Source organism: Mycteria americana, chromosome 4 (assembly GCF_035582795.1).
Source record: "Mycteria americana isolate JAX WOST 10 ecotype Jacksonville Zoo and Gardens chromosome 4, USCA_MyAme_1.0, whole genome shotgun sequence".
NCBI lineage: Eukaryota > Metazoa > Chordata > Aves > Ciconiiformes > Ciconiidae > Mycteria > Mycteria americana.
Window position 1 is genome coordinate 49,145,954 of NC_134368.1, and position 17,631 is coordinate 49,163,584.

Genomic DNA, 17,631 nt, shown 5'->3' on the forward strand with positions numbered 1-17,631 from the left:
ACTGCCAAGTCCACCACTACACCATGTCCCTAAGCACCACATCTACATGTCTTTTAAATACCTCCAGGGATGGCGACTCCACCACTTCCCTGGGCAGCCTGTTCCAATGCTTGACAACCCTTTCAGGGAAGAAATTTTTCCTAATATCCAATCTCAACCTTCCCTGGCGCAACTTGAGGCCATTTCCTCTCATCCTATCACTTGTTACTTGGGAGAAGAGACCGACCCCCACCTCTCTACAACCTCCTTTCAGGTAGTTGTAGAGAGCGATAAGGTCTCCCCTCAGCCTCCTTTTCTCCAGGCTAAACAACCCCAGTTCCCTTTGCTGCTCCTCATCAGACTTGTGCTCCAGACCCTTCACCAGCTTCGTTGCCCTTCTCTGGACACGCTCCAGCACCTCAATGTCTTTCCGGTAGGGAGGGGCCCAAAACTGAACACAGTATTCGAGGTGCAGCCTCACCAGTGCTGAGTACTGGGGGACAATCACTTCCCTAGTCCTGCTGGCCACACTGTTTCTGATATAAGCCAGATACAAGGTATTGATACAAGCTTCTGATACAAGCTATTGGCTTTCTTGGCCACCTGGGCACGCTGCTGGCTCATATTCAGCCAGCTATCAACCAACACCCCCAGGTCCTTTTCTGCTGGGCAGCTTTCCAGCCACTCTTCCCCAAGCCTGTAGCGTTGCATGGGGTTGTTGTGGCCCAAGTGCAGGACCCAGCACTTGGCCTTGTTGAACCTCATACAATTGGCCCCAGCCCATCGATCCAGCCTGTCCAGGTCCCTCTGCAGAGCCTTCCTACCCTCCAGCAGATCAACACTCCCACACAACTTGGTGTCGTCTGCAAACTTACTGAGGGTACACTCGATCCCCTTGTCCAGATCATTGATAAAGACATTAAAGAGAACTGGCCCCAATACTCAGCCCCGGGGAACACCACTTGTGACCGGCCACCAACTGGATTTAACTCCATTCACCACCACTCTTTGGGCCTGGCCATCCAGCCAGTTTTTTACTCAGTGAATTGTACACCTGTCCAAGCCATGAGCAGCCAGTTTCTCCAGGAGAATGCTGTGGGAAATGGTTTCAAAGGCTTTACTAAAGTCTAGGTAGACAACATCCACAGCCTTTGCCTCATCCACTACGTGGGTCACCTTGTCATAGAAGGAGATCAGGTTGGTCAAGCAGGACCTGCCTTTCCTAAACCCATGCTGACTAGGCCTGATCACCTGGTTGTCCTGTACATGCCGCGTGATGGCACTCAGGATGATCTGTTCCATCAGCTTCCCTGACACCGAGGTCAGACTGACAGGCCTGTAGTACCCCGGATCCTCCTTCTGGCCCTTCCTGTAGATGGGTGTCACATTCGCTAATCTCCAGTCAACTGGAAAATTTATTAAAATCCCTGGGAATGCAAGAGACAATGGAGATTGTCTCCAGCTGTAGTGCTGTGTTTTCCAACTGAAAATACAAGTCAACATTTACCCACAGATACCACGGCGGGAAAATGAATCATGCCCAATAATGAGAGTAAGCAAAAAACCTGTCCTAGGACAAGTATTTCATAAATAAATGTTGACTTTTTCTTCGCATCTCCATGATAGAACAACAATTAATTATAGCTGAAGAAAATACTGAAATCTCCAGTTTAACAACGTATGTACACCAAACCTTAAATTTGCACAGTATGAGCCACAGATGAGAAAACAATGCTTGTTTGCAATCTAAGACACTTTTTGATCATTCTAGTTGGAGCTCAGGTGTTCCCCTCCTGTGCCTAGCTGTACCCTCCCCTGCCAATAATTGTGCTAAGATTGCTCATACATTTTATGTTAAACAGAAAAGAAGGACTGCAGGGACAGGGACTAGAGAGTAATTACGCAGCCCCACACAGTGTCTTCATCAGGATTACTGCAGTATTATTGTACTTGTTTTATAGGCCTCATGGGTATCGTCTTTTTTCCCTGGACCCAGGCCCAAGCAGCAAGGAAAGAAGAAAGGTGGCCTACACAGAAGTTAATGTGTGAGATATACAGATATAGATATATATGTATGTATTTATAAAACCTGAGGGGTAGGATGATGTGGGAAAGGCAGGCTTTGTGAAAAGGCATGTACCTCACTTTATGGGCAAGTTTCTTATCCTCTAGATCATTACCTATTTGCCCACAAACACACCTATAATGTGACAGAAGGCAAGGCTTTGGTTTCTTGTACAGGCTGTTAAATCTCTGAATGATTCACTATGCCCTCTGTGGAAAAAGGATACTTACTCTTCAACCTCCTAATACAGGTTTTCTGAAAATCAGATTGTTTCCGAACACTTTGCATATGAAAATTGCCATTTATTAAGTTGACTTGCACAAAATATCTGAAAATAACAGGACATAACCTGCTTTTTCTTTCCAGGAACATTACACACGGTATTTAGGACTTGTGAGAAATAGATGTGCATTTCTTCACACTTAGTACATTGCATATTTCAGTTAGATTTATGCAGGTGGTTTGATTTTTCACACAGTTCATTACAACACTATGCTCATAATGACATAGGGGCTGAAGCCAGGAATACTGAGCTCAGAGTTTTATTTCTCATCTGAAAAATACGGCCACGTAGTTTTTGTGTGGGGTTTTTTGTTTGGTTTTTATTTTTAAAGAAATGTTCAAGGACTATTGACTTAATTGGTCGTCAGTTCAGGATTATAATTAACAACAGCTACGAACTATGAACGCTTTCAGACTTTTGTCTGCACTCAGCTAAGTTCTGTCATTTTAATCGAAGTCAGTTATTTGAGCACTAGACAGGATACCACACTTATCAAAGTGTAAAATCAGTTTTGGAAGGCTAGAATGACCCTGAGAACCTGCAATACAAAAAACCACCCAGGCTTCATGCCAGAGGTGTCCAGCACATGAACAGATAAAAACAAATGTGTGCTAGCATTGGCTGACTGCTGCGAGTTCATAGACCCTCATCACACAAAATCACTTCCCTTGAGAGTACAATTGTTATCATAGTGTAAAATTTCTACTAGGTGCTTTATACATACTGAAATCCCCATAATCATCTCTGCAAAAAAACAATAACAAAGGCAACGTCAATGTGACTGCTGGATATGTGGAATAGTCTGGAACAAAACCTTCATAACACACATCTTCATCCCAGAATAATAATCACAAAATTGTTCTTACATTCCCTGGTTGTCGTTATCTCCAAAACAGTCACATTGGCAGAAAGACCTATTGACCATTATAATGAAAATGAATGTTAGCCTTTTCCTGCTAATAACAAACAAAGAGTGAATTGGTGGAGACAGCACGTATTGTTGCAGTTTTTCCACAACTGTCACCCAAAGCCAGCCAGAAGTCTGAAGAACAATAGAGAAAAAAAATAGTGCTTTGTATGTGCAGCTATAGATTGGGGAATGGAACTACTTTTGGTTTTTTTTCTTACAGTTAGATTAGCCTGGCTCTGTTTACTGGCTTATTACTTGCTCCCCTCTCATTGTCAGGTAGGTGCATGAAAGGACAACAATTTCAGACTCTCCCCCAGGAAAGAAAGGATCTTGTTAACTGAAAAATAATAACACGGACACTCTGTGTGTCCCTGGCACTCAAATAAAACAGGACTAAAAGTCCAGTAACATCCCTTTACTTGGAGATGTTTTAGTAATAAAAGTGGTTAAGTGCCTAAATCATACTGGTTTCCTTGAGATAAAAAGCTCTTATATGAACACAATATATGAGCTATTATTCTAGTACTTTAAGAAATTGGTTATGTTACAGAGTAGCTTAACAGGAGCTTTAATACTTTGAAATGATTAAGAAGGTAAAATATAAACTCAGAGCATTATCTGAGTTTTCTGGTATGCCATCTTCCATAGCTTGAAGCGTAATACAGAAACTTCAGTTACTTCACACCCGTTTGACTGAATTATGTCAATGTACAACCACAGCCGTCACAAATCCCATGTCTTTAGGAGTCATCATTGAAGTTTTGGTAAGCTTGATCAACTTCGAGTGCAAATTGCTGTTGTGTATCTATTAGAGCGAGGGCGATCTCTCATGGACTGCTGGGATGCGTTGCTGTCCGACAGCGAGATGATGGAAAGGAATGTATGTGGCTTCCCCTCTTCATTTCCCATCCCTAAAGCTTTGGTTGGTAATGTACATCCTGCTCAAAGTGGACAGGTAATAATTTTTGATTGTTAAATATTGTCCAAGAGTTTCAAAGGAATGTATGCATTTTTATGACCTCATCCACTATTTTTTTGAGCATTAATCTACACATTTTGAACACTACTTTAATCTGACGATGTGATCCATTAACCTGAATGTGGGAGACCTGGACATTTGCAAACATTGGAAGAATGACGCGATAAATTATTTAAACTTGGACTTCAAATTATGGAATGGAGAACATACTTGTTTTGTATCAAACAATGAAATACAGCTTTCACTGAAAAGAAAATCCCAAAATTTCTATGAGTCAGTGGAAAAAATAATTTATTGCAATTTCTTTTGCACATTAACATGAAACATTTATACATATATATTCTGTGCTGATAAGGTATACTAGATATAGACAATTTTTATACACAAAGTAATTGTACTATCCTATTTTATAATGCAAATATTCAGAAATTATCAGTCAGATAAGAACAGATATTATTCAAATAAAAATGCACTGTATATTGAAGTTACGGAAGGTCTACGCATCTGAAACCTTGTCCACTTTTACTAACTGTATCAGCTGATAAAAGACACTATGTCCCCTTACAAGCTTTACATCCCTTAATTATGCCATGATGCCTAGAATATTATCAGGTCCTCCCAAGGAATAAAATAAGATCATTTCTGAAAATGAGAGAGACCAAACCAAAAGGCAACCATGACATCATGTCCCAGCAGCATGCCTTTCAATTCTGGGGGCTCCATCAGAAAAGAATCAAAGCACTACAGGTGATCTAAAATTGTCCGGCAATCTATTATTAACATGACAACTTAATTTAGTTAATATAAATCAATGAGAAATACATTGCAAGTGAACAGCATTTCAGTAGAAGTACATTGGCACATGCTTCAAATGGCAGTATCAGACAAACAACTGCCCCCTTTCAATACAGAAAATGTTTACATAGTGTCTACAAAGGGAAAATGCAGGATGATATCAAAATAGGAACCTTTCTCTAACCAGGAATTTACAGTGCAGCAAGTGTTATTCACAAAATGAATGGGAAGCATGGTAATAGCAGAATGAAATCTGATAAACAACATTTATACAATAATTTTCATAATGCTGTTTTAGGTATTATTTTTAAAAATAGTTCTTTAGTTTCATTGTTCTGCTCAACAACTGAAAACACCTATCTTTCCAGAAATGTCACTGATTCACGTAACCACTATTACTTCAGAGATGAAGATGAAGATGTGACGCATCAGATAGAAGTGGTTAGTTGTGGCGTGCATACTACAAAATTTTATTCAATATTATCTTGGTGGTAGGAAGGGCCACATGACTGACGTGCAAAAATGCATATCAAAAAAAGGAAAGCCTGAAATACATGCTCATAGCAGAGATATAACAATACCAAACATTAAGGTAAAAAAAATAGCAAGCGAGCCTGGAGAAAAATGGTGAGTATGATTTCAGGAGTAGAGCAAAAGACAATGGTACTGCACATGGCAATGGGAGATATGATGTGAAATAACATCCATAACTCAACCTTACTGCCTGGCACCCTATTTGGAGACAGTATTGTACCCTATCCAGCGTCTTCTTCCTCTTTCCTCAGCTCAGAAAGCATCTTGCTTTGTTTCCTTGAGTGCATGCAAGTAGAATTTGGGAAGTAAGGGATTTTCTTTGAAGCAACAACATGGTGGGTCAATGCAGTGACAAAATACATTTTACAACTTGCAACCAATATCAGTAAATAATAAAAATAATAAAACACAGCATAGGTAACACACGTATTTCTTTCATATGTGTTGTATGTAGGAACGTAACATTTCCTACATTCCCTGATGAACTACCAGCTCTGACCAAGATACTTTAACTTGTTCCCATCAGTAATGTGGGGACAGGGCAGAAGAGAAAGATATTTGAAAGTGGGAACGATGGAAATTGCAGTCAAATGTCTGAGGCTCTCTGCAAGCTTTATTTTTTACAACAAATCTGCTTCCCAAGAGAGAAGCTGCAGCTGAACCTCTGTTAAAATAATAATGATAGTAATAATCTTATAACATGCAAACAAGCAGATGCAAAATGAGTAATTGGTCACAGTTGCTTTTGTTCTATGTATATTTCTGATGCAATTCTAATTTTTGCTGTAATGGTATCATGGAAGAGATATCTTAAGCAGAAAAAAGTAAAGGGGAAGCACTCCAAACCAACACTGATTCTTATAAATCAGGTCTTTCTCAGAAGTAACTACCACTCATGGTGACTGATATTAGAGATGCCAACTTAGGAACCAAGTCTGAGGTATGCTGAGCTGCTCCAACCTTATCATTTTCTACAGGCCTAGCAGAAAGACAGCATATTTTAAGCCTTGGTTTCCCATCTCTATGCCAGCTGTAAGTATTTTGTCCTTTTTCCTCATCATATATTAATTACTGGGGTTCAGGGTAAAATAATATTATGCTGATAAATTTGCAAATGCTGAGCTAATTGCTCTCTAAGGGATAGAATGAAAAGGACAATATATCACCAAGGTGAATCTATCCTAGATTTAAAGATATTGGCGGTAGAAAACTTCACAGTAAAAGAATAATCAGCAGAAATATCTTCAGGATGTTTTAAGAAATATTTTCATGTTTACTTCTATAAGCCACTTATTGCAATATTCTGCAGTGACCTTTCAGGAAGTTTACCATATAGTTTCTGAATATATGTTAACATGCCATATTTACTGTTATGAACAGTCCCCCTGAAATTAACGACACTGCACATGATAATACATTAGCATGTGTATGCGTTTGAAAGGTCAGAGAGAATAAGATTCTGAAAAGAAAACCAAGACTACACCCTTGCCTAAAGCAAAGTGATTACTCTAAGGTAATCCAACATAAAAAGTTGGTTATCTGATTTCCACTTTTGGATTACAACTATTATGTACAGTCAATAAAGTGCCAGAAATAACATGAAGAGTACCTTCACAAGACAAAGAGAAACTGCAAACAGTTCAGAAAATCTTAAAGGAGTAAAACTCAGTGCATCTTTTTGTGTATGGACAGATGAAATTGTGCAGGGAGTGAAAAAGAATTAAAAGATTAGAGGATTATATTCTTTCACTTTTCAAAATCATCTCTGATAAAATGATTATCAGTTCCAATCACCATATGAATGTATCTTTCTAGTCTCCTATTCTCCCAAACTTACTACAATTTAGAAGAGATACCTGTGATGGGAGAAGTCCTTCTATCTATAAGAATTACATGTATATCTGAATTTCAGAATTAACAAACACTAACAAAAATTAGAGAGACTTTTTGAGTGTGCTTAAACTGTGAGTCTTAAGTGCTCCTGAAAATCAGGCTGACAGTATTTTTCTGACAGGTTTATTCCTGCCCCCATGTCCCCCTCTACAAAGCTCGATGACTAGATAATAGTATCAGCAAGTACCTCTCAGGACTGCTGTGAGGATTAACAAAACCAACTGTTGTACAAGATCTCTAAAAGGAAATTGCAATATTTAAAATTCTAAACTATCTGAAGCCTATATTCATATTAAACACGTGTGAGGCTGAAACAAGAAAAATACCCACCTGACTCAGTACCTCTCTGAAATTTTACATTTAAAATTACAATGTGCCCTGCTACAAATGATAGGACATAATTTATAATGCAGAAAAAAGTGAAAGGTGTTTAATTAAAATATATTTTAAATACAACTATAGATTTGAAAGAATGGTAGCCATGTGAAATTATAGTTAATCTTGATATAGAATAAAAAGAGAAAAGTATTATCAAAAGTGGCACCCAGAATATTATGGCAAGTAATATATACTAAAATACAGACTTCAACAGAATTAAAGTACAGGCTCTCCCCTGAAGTTTAATACTGGGAGTTAATACTGGGAGTTACCATTAAAAAGTCAGTATTCATATACTTGGGTACCAGTGGTAATAAATCTAGATTAGCTCTCCTAAAGAGCTGAAACAGTTTAACAGCCTAAATTTCATTTTCAGAAGCACATGAGTATTTGACATGTAATTAATTTCCTGTGACTTACAAGAATTAGCCAAGCTAACTTCAGCCAAGGTAACTGATGACTTTCATTATTTTAGTCAAGTATATTTTTAAGATTAAATACATTAGCTTAAAACTCTTCCTTTTTGTATTACTTCAATACAAAATTCAAGCTATGTTAATTACTTTTACCCTTTTTTTTTCCCTGTTGGCAATGGGTGGAATGTGCGCACCTGCTCAGCTATGGCAAATCAGCTGGCATACTGCTACCTGATTAAGTGTCTAAGTTTGTAGCACACTTACAAGTCTAGACATCATTGGCTTTTAATGAGATTTTGGTTAATACATGCCCAGACTTCTGAAATTGAGGCATAAGCTTAAAGACCACTCAGTGCTTGAAGAGCTTTACCCTACATCATTTTGAGGAGAGGATTTAGGCTCATATGTCATTTAGAAGAAATAGTTTTCACCCTGTATATTTCTAAAGCAAGACCTCTATCATGCAACAGTCTTTGAACAAGCAGATCCATCTGGGGTTAACAGACCACCATACACATCAGGTGTGAGCCTGCCTGCAAGTAGTTGCTGGACTGTTGCCTAAATATTTGAAGGCACATTTATTCACTCACTGTAAGAAAGAAAATGGTGAATTTTGAAGTGCTGATAACCAGACATGTCAGCTAAACAGAAACGGACATTATATTGCAAAATCTAGTACAGTGGAGAAATGTGTAAGAAGAGGGAGATATAAATATTTAAACACTTGGCATTCCCTCAAGGACTTTTTAAAATACAAAAGTATTCTTTCAGGGACTGCACAACTGCAAAGACAAATAATCAAGGACTTTAATGTGCTGTCAAGATAGTAAATGCATTAATGAAATAGTGTTGTACAAAACTCTTCATTTTTTCTAGGGAACATTTAGCTTTGCAAATGCAAATGGATCTCAGTGGTTTAGATTAAATTTGTCATGTTTATGCCTTGTTTAAAAAAAAAATGACACTCCGGTTAGTCATACCTCTGTCTCTGTGCTCTTTCTGGACAAAAACCAAACCTGCATTGGTTCTTTTTTACCCTTCATAGAGACTGGACCCCTGTACTCCAGGTGAAACTGAGGATCTGAATTTTCTGGTGTCATAAGACACCTGAAATTGAAAGAGAAAACATGTAAATGTATGTACTATGCATGCGTGCCATGCACTATATAAAATATTAAACATGCTACAGATATGTGAGCAAATTCACAAAAGAGTCAAATCTATCTCTAGATCATTATTCTATTTGCATACCAATAACGGTATATCATAATGCAGTCTGCCATACAGTTTCATGAGAACTCATGTACTTTAAATAATGTCTTGCAGGAGTCCTGTCACTTTCAACTCTGAAGACACTTTGATGTTATGCTGACAAAGTGATTTCTTTTGAGATATCAACACCAATAAAAATACTGCATCACTCACCTGTAAGTATATTCAGAGACATTGATCTTGCCCTTTTCTCCAGTAGTTTCTGTTCTGCTTGTTAGATTGACAGTATTTCCAAAGAGACAGTAACGTGGCATCCTTTGGCCTATGACACCTGTGACTACCTCACCAGTATGGATTCCTATTGTTATCTTTAGAGAAAAAAAAAAAGTTTGAATATTCAAAATCAATGTAACTGATGCTTCTGACTAAATACAGGTCTTATGCCATTTCTCTCTCCTAGAGTTTATTTTTTCCATGTGCCACTCCTGCTTCTTCAAAGCCTTGCATTTTGTGTTTCGTGTCATTTTTTTTTATGGTAGTGCAGTGTCATGGCTCTGCCTCCCACATGAAAGAACAAATTCCACATTTTACCAGCATGCACAATGCCATGCTGCTATTATGTACTGTGAAATTTAAAAAAGTGGAAAAAGGGGCATACTCTGCAGGTCTGTGTTTAATGAGCGCTCAGAAGATGCAGAAATGGATGGTGTAGGTCAAGAAAAAAAGATGTTCCACAGAGGAAACATCATGGCCTTTTGCATTTAAAAGTTCAAGAGACAGGACAGGGGTTTGGAGAAGCTCATTCTTATAGCACATTACAGTTATTGTAAAGCCCCAAATCAAACCTCACTCCTTTGCCCAGTGACAAAGTGAAGTACACAGATACAAGCTAGTTGTTAGACCAATAACATTCACGTAAATAGAAATATGCATCACACTCATTACTTATTTGCTCTCACAGCCTTCTGATGAGGACAGGTCAATGCAGCCTCCCCAGTTCTGTATTAATGCCACAACATCTTCATGAAATCCCACAGCGAGTGAATTTCCACTAATATACATTGTTGCCAGTAATCATTGCCACAACTGCCTATGGAACTGTACTTTTCTTTTTAATGCAATATTTCCTCATGCTGACGTGAGGATCTGAAGCGTGATCAAAAATATCAGTGAAGGAATATTATTGTTCTGTTCATTGAGATGAAGAAGACTCAATGAATTGTACTTGATGCACAATGGGAATTTGTTGATTAGATTTAAATGATCAGAAAACAGACATAAATGATGCGGACCTGATTTAGTCCTTTAAAAGGTTAAGCACAATAATTAGATTTTAAGGTCTGGGAACTGCACGTCACATCTACATGTGACTCTTCACATTATTTGTAGGTATCTGTCTCAAAATCTAACAATAACAAAGCTTGCATGGACTGGGACTTGAGCATTATCATCTTTCAAAGCATTATCATATCAAAGAATGGGCTCTTCATTCAAGCCCACACATTTACTAACCTGTACAGGCTCACCATCTACTTGAACTTGGCCTGCTATCTCCATCATATCCAATGCCAGGTGGCAGATAGATCGTGCATGATGAATGCAAGGCTCTGGTAGGCCACTCACTGTCATATACTTGTCCCCAACTGTTTCCACCTATCAAGATATATATTTTTCAATTACTTCATTATCGTGGGCTTTAGAGTACTAGAATGGACGTAGTGCTTCCTTTGAGACTTTCAAATAGTTTTTCTTCACTTTCATTCAGATCACCCTAATTCCCGTCATCTCTGCTTGTTATTGAAGAGAATTTATGGTATGCCAACAACGTAACAAATTAAAATGACACTGTGATTGTGTGAACTTGAGTCTCTCTTTTGGGGTCTTCTGAATTTCTGTAGAAACTGAGTGCTGCATTTATTTTGACTTACACCCTTCGCTCACTTGGTAGATAGAGGACATAAAATTGATTTCTAGTAAAAGCTAGGAATGAATCTTATACATATAGACAGACAAGCATACACATGTACATATATATGGGATATATACATATATCTACCTATCTACCTGCTACCAGCCACATCTGCAACTACACCTCATTCCTAATGAAGGAATTAAATTCACATTGAACAACTGAATAATAAGTTATAATTTACAACCAGGAGACCCAGACATATGACTGAAAAAATTAAAGCACAGGGTCGGCAGAACCACAAACTGCTTGTATAAGTGTTCACATCTGCTAAAAGTGGAAGTAGATCTCTATATCCACCTAATGGGTGACTGTACAGAAATCCTGCTGAGAACTAAGCCCTTTATGTTCCTTCACACATTTAGAGATAAACAACATACTCTTCTTTAGCTATGTAATATCAGGTAACACAGTTCAAAGACTGAGAACATAACTATTTTTTTTAAAAAGCCTAAAATTCAAAGGATGGAAAAGAGTGACATGATAGTAAAATATTGAAAAGTCATAGATTAAATACTTTGAAAATCTTCTGCTTACCTTATAAACAAATGGATTCCTTCGTGAATCAGTCAGAATATCAAATCTCGTGTAAAGATCATTTAAAAGATTAACAATCTTCATGGCTCCCTCTCCTGAGGCATGTTTACTACAGAAGGCATTGAATCCAACAATGCCACTGAAAAGAATGGTCACATTGTCATACCGCTTAGCTGGAACAGGACGCTTGTGTCTCAGCTCATTTGCTACTGATGGTGGTAGAACGGAGTATAGTAATCTAAACGTGTATGAAAAGAAAGGCACAAGCAAAACAGAAAGAATGTGGAGAAAGGTCTTTACATCAGCACTCTTCAAATATTAACTTAGTACCTCCCACAGGGTTTATAACATACTCACATCATCAAAGAGCAGTATGAAAGATGTTTACTGAAGAATATGTTATTTGAGAAACAGGAACTGATCTACATCAGAATACCTACACCAGCATGACATTTCAAACACACATTAATACATCTAAATTACCAAAAAAATTAGCATATATTACTAATTCTTCTGGCATGATCTGTTAATAGTGTCTTGGATCATTTTTGCTCATTGCTTAAGCATTTCTGCCATATTCTCAGCTCATATAATCTGGTTTTGCTCACAGAACCATAAAAACTGAAAAAAAGGCCATGAAGAGATCAAACAGTTTTCCACTTTTGAGCAATTCATGCATTGCTAAATGCTTCCTCTTCTGTTAGGAATGGTGCTTCTAGGGTTTATTGCACGTTTTTTTAATTAATAGTCTATATGACATATTAACACTTGTTCATATTACAAATTAAGCAAATAAAATCCAAATCACACACACAGAGCTTCACTGTACTCTCATGTGTACTCCTTCAACTTTCTCACTGCCATCTTAAGGTGTATTTCCCTCCTTACACAGCTAAGTGGGCAAGCTGAAGATCTCTGATTGTTTCCCAAATCTTGAGCATCATTTTGTACACAGCGTCCTGCACAAACCCTCATTAGTTGCATTTTTGGCAAGTTCACTACTGCATGAGTTATAATTAGTGAATACTTTTGGCACATGACATAGTACTGACACTGTCTGTTCCAGCAGCTGCCAAGAAGGCTACAATTCCTGAAGATAAAATAACTTTATAAAGCAAGTCAACAGGAATGAATAGAAAAAATATTTTTTGGGCTTCTTTTCTCTCTGACTCTTCCATCCATCCCTTTCAAGTCTTTTTACAATAACTTCCATTACTCTACTACAGAAAAAAAAATCTGTCAATAGAATTCATAGCACAACAAACGTTAATTCTACTACTAAACAACTATAATCCACAAGAAATTCTTCTATTACAGAGATGGGAACTATGTTTTATAAATGAGAGTCAACCGTCAACCCCACACTGCTTGTCACACAATCTTTTGTTTAATTTACCTGTCAGTAGTCCTTGAGCTGAACTGTCATAGACTAATGCCATGAATTTGATTTTATAGTTACCTGTAGAAATGGATTTGGGGCCCAATGCATATACTTTACTATTGTTATGCACTTATAACTAGATAGTAGTATTATCTAGATAGCCCCAAATCCATTTCTACAGGTAACTATAAAAATCAAATTCATAGCATTAGCCTATTGCAAAACTTCACCTTTACATAGACTATTTTCGAGGCTTACAAGATATGTTTTTCTGTTCTATTAACCTGTGAGCACGGCAGTCCAGAAAGACAAAGAGGTCTACAGCTGGTTTACAGAACTCTGTCAAATAGTAGCATTTGGGCATTCATCAAATTCATCTTGGCTACAGAAACTGCACGTAAGAAAGTTTGCAAAACTACTGTTTTAGGTAATTCACAAAGCAAAAAGCATTGTCAGTTCACTTGTCATAACTTTCCTTATCAGGGAAGGAGCCATCAAAACAGCTGTGCATGTAACAGCCTAGACTGCAGATGACATTTGACAATCTAAAGAAATACCCTACGAGGCATTGAAGTAAAATGTTCTTTCTTGACTCCAAAATTATCGGCCCTGAATATGTCTTATATTCCTTCCAAGATTCTGTTATTTTTTGAAGAAGATAGCTATAAATAATATATTGCTGCGACTGTTTCAGCTCAAAATCAAGATTCGGTTCTTACGTGTCTGTCTTTTTCTTTTCATCTTCCAGTGCACGCAATGTGTGCTGCAGTCTGTCAGTGAGGATCTCAAGCTCTTGAGTCAGTTTATATTCCTCTCTGAACTGCTCTCCCAAAAGAACCAGATCACGGGTAGCATCATGCAATGGAATATCACTCAGATATAAACCTCTTCTGGTTAAATCATCCAAGTTCATCACACTGCAATGTGAAGAAATATATAATAATATGGCTACAATTAAACTTGCCAAAGGAGCATTTAAAACTCAAATGAACAGCAGAGGCTGCTGAATAACAGAAGAAAGATTATGCTTCTGAACTTGTGATGAACTGTACAACATACCCCTTCTACAAAATACCTTATTTGTGTTCATTCATGTTAACACATGGCTCTTGATTTTTGCATTTAAATATAGAATTCTCATTGATGAGTTCCATGAACATATCAAATGTACATACTTCAGTACACAAATAAAAGCAAGATTACATTAAGGTAGCCTCTTCCATTTCTGTCTTCATCTACTCTCTCACTTTTACACAGGAGATTAACATATTGTAACTGTGTAATCTGATGTGTTAGCTCAACATGCTCTTAGCTAAAGAAGCCCTCCATTCAATCCCCCATTCCAAGCACTTCTTTATAATCGTCACTGCTCTATTACATTAAAACTACTGCAAAAATATATGAATCCACATAGGAAACCAAATCATTGTGACATTTCTTAGCACTCTCAGAGTAAGAAACAAAGGACAAAACCTGCCAAAAATCACGGAATCATGAAGAATTCCCATTTGTACAAACTGTGCCAGAGTATCCCAATGTTTATACTGAATTATTTAATAATCACTCAAGTTCCTATGTTTAAATGCTCCTCCCTCTTTCAGTATAAACACATCAAAATCAATGAAATCAATACTTGAACCAATTAATCTCTGTAGGACTAGTCTCACAAGTGTTCTTAAAATTAGTAATTGTAAAATGAAAATCAATATTATAGAACTCTTAAGGTTTAAAGTACCTTGGCGAACAAAGAAAGAGAATGCTGTCTGCTTCAGGCAAGTAGATCATTTGCCCTTTCAGGCGTAAGCAGCTGATTTCTGTGCCAGTCAGTTCATCTTCACATTCCAGTTTTTCCACATCCAACAGCCCCTCCTGGTGATGAAAAGTCACAATTATATAAGGGTGATGGTACATGTGTTATGCACCAGGCCACATACCTAAGTGCCTTCACTATGAAGGCAGTCAGCATGTTTGGAATAGTTACAGCCTACATTAAAACCCAATTAATTTCTCATTTGAACACCATACACTACCCGTATTTTAATACTGTTCTTTGCTACCTCAAAGATATAAAGTATGATATCTTTCTTTATGTTCATGTTCATAGCTTCTTGTTTTCTTCTGTTTCATTTCTTAACAATAGTTTGATCAAAAGTATTGCCTATTCTATGAAGTTCAATCTGTGCCTGGGAGCATCTCTAAGAAATCTTGTTAGTTTCTCTCAGGTACAGTTTTCTGTAAATAAACAGGCTCCTTGATACAGTAGGTGCTACTCTACATGCTGCATTTGTTCATATCACACACCTCTTCTCCTGCCCTCGCTAGAGAAAAGGACATAGAACTGTGTATGAATGTACGGGCCCAAGCAAGAACACATTTCATATTTGTCTCCCATATTGTTACAAAGCAAAAGTAAATGTAATCGCCTTTCTACATTTACTTTCGTACAATGCCATATAATGGCTTGGCCCCTTGCAAAGAAAGCATCAAACATGAAGTATATGTACTTCACCATTCCTATAAAGCATTCTACTTAACAGCTACACATGAATTCACGCCTGTGACTTTTTCTCGCCTCAAGACTCAAAATCATAGAATGATAGAATCGTAGAAACATTTGTGTTGGAAAAGACCGTTAAGACCATCGAGTCCAATGGTTAACCTAGCACTGCCAAGTCCACCACTAAACCATGTCCCTAAGCACCACATCTACACGTCTTTTAAATACTTCCAGGGATGGCGACTCAACCACTTCCCTGGGCAGCCTGTTCCAATGCTTGACAACACTTTCGGTGAAGAAATTTTTCCTAATATCCAATCTAAACCTCCCCTCGTGCAACTTGAGGCCATTTCCTCTCATCCTATTGCTTGTTACTTGGGAGAAGAGATTGACACCCACCTCACTACAACCTCCTTTCAGGTAGTTGTAGAGAGCGATAAGGTCTCCCCTGAGCATCCTTTTCTCCAGGCTAAACAACCCCAGTTCCCTCAGCCGCTCCTCATCAGACTTGTGCTCTAGACCCTTCACCAGCTTCATTGCCCTTCTCTGGACACGCTCCAGCACCTCAATGTCTTTCCTGTAGGGAGGGGCCCAAAACTGAACACAGTATTGGAGGTGCGGCCTCACCAGTGCTGAATACTGGGGGACAATCACTTCCCTAGTCCTGCTGGCCACACTATTCCTGATACAAGAGAGGGACTGAGCGTACTACTGTGCAAAGAATTTTCTCTGAAAACTTCTGAGCTTTCAGCACTTCTTCTTATCTCTCCAAAGCATACTTAAAGAAAAGCCAGGTGAATATTCTCTAGTTACCTTGGTCCTCAGTACAAAGACTGTATTTATATGTGAGAGGATCCCATGGAAACTAATATCAATGTGAGGCCGGACCAAGGAGAAAACTGACAACAGACTGCAATTTCCTGGCTGCAGCTAGAAGGAAAAAAAAAAAGAAAAAAAGATTGTTATATTTTATAATAGAAGTATACATGGAGTAATTATATTCAATTTGCTTAGATGACTACTGAATGGAAGAGAATATACACTTTATGCATTTCTGCATTAAAAGACAAGGTTTTCAATTAAGGATTTTACATCAGAAGTATATTGACTTCAAAGTGCAATTCTAGTCTGCAAGATGACTTTGTAAAATTGTGTTAGACTATCACATTCGTTATCTGTCAAACTGTTCCCACTCTACAGTAAAAAAAGCTTTCCAGTGTTTTCCTCCTAAATGACCTCCTTCAAACTCCCTTTTCAATAAGCTATGTTCACGAAAGCATCAACTCTGATAATAAGGATTCTGATAGCCATCCTCAGTAGGCTGAATAGTTAGTTATAGTTGTTCAGTGAATGCCCTTGGGAAAAATCTGGCAGAGCTACTTACAAAGCTCTTCTTTCAAATCTTTCTGCAAAATTCAGAGAGAAATCACCAAAAACAAATTGCAGGAAAAAGCAAATAACATAAAATTGCATTTTAAAAGTATGTCAATGATTCAGAAACAACATGGTATGTGCAGTGTTAGCCTACATAATTGTAAAGATCATTTGATTTTTCATCATCTTACCTTCTGCTTCTCATATTACTGCTTTTACCTGTTGCTTATTTTTAGAAACACTGTCAGCTCTTTCAGGCAAGAACTGAGGTATCCTATTCATATACACAATGCATAACATTAAATGGACCTCTGAGTACTCTTTTACTGTAAATAACCAGAGGGAATTGCAGCAGCTGCATTCAGTTCAGAACACGCATATATATATATACCACAAACGTAGTTTGGCTCATCTTAGTTAATACTGATG

General features: G+C 37.8%; 1 protein-coding gene across 3 annotated transcripts in view; it reads right to left on the reverse strand.

Moving 5' to 3' along the window:
- Nucleotides 1-4,518: 4,518 nt before the first annotated feature.
- The window catches only part of GUCY1B1 (guanylate cyclase 1 soluble subunit beta 1), a 46,874-nt gene continuing 33,761 nt past the window's right edge, over nucleotides 4,519-17,631 (reverse strand). For 2 of the 3 annotated variants that reach the window (XM_075500408.1, XM_075500410.1), the window contains 8 exons: nucleotides 16,642-16,758; nucleotides 15,067-15,200; nucleotides 14,051-14,248; nucleotides 11,951-12,188; nucleotides 10,957-11,097; nucleotides 9,658-9,812; nucleotides 9,213-9,339; nucleotides 4,520-5,821 (listed from right to left, as the gene is read on the reverse strand). In XM_075500408.1, the coding sequence (XP_075356523.1) occupies nucleotides 5,798-5,821; nucleotides 9,213-9,339; nucleotides 9,658-9,812; nucleotides 10,957-11,097; nucleotides 11,951-12,188; nucleotides 14,051-14,248; nucleotides 15,067-15,200; nucleotides 16,642-16,758 (1,134 nt within the window). In that variant the 3' untranslated portion in view covers nucleotides 4,520-5,797. Of the gene's footprint in view, nucleotides 8,822-9,212; nucleotides 9,340-9,657; nucleotides 9,813-10,956; nucleotides 11,098-11,950; nucleotides 12,189-14,050; nucleotides 14,249-15,066; nucleotides 15,201-16,641; nucleotides 16,759-17,631 lie in introns of all 3 variants that reach the window. The other variant, XM_075500409.1, reaches the window with a different exon arrangement.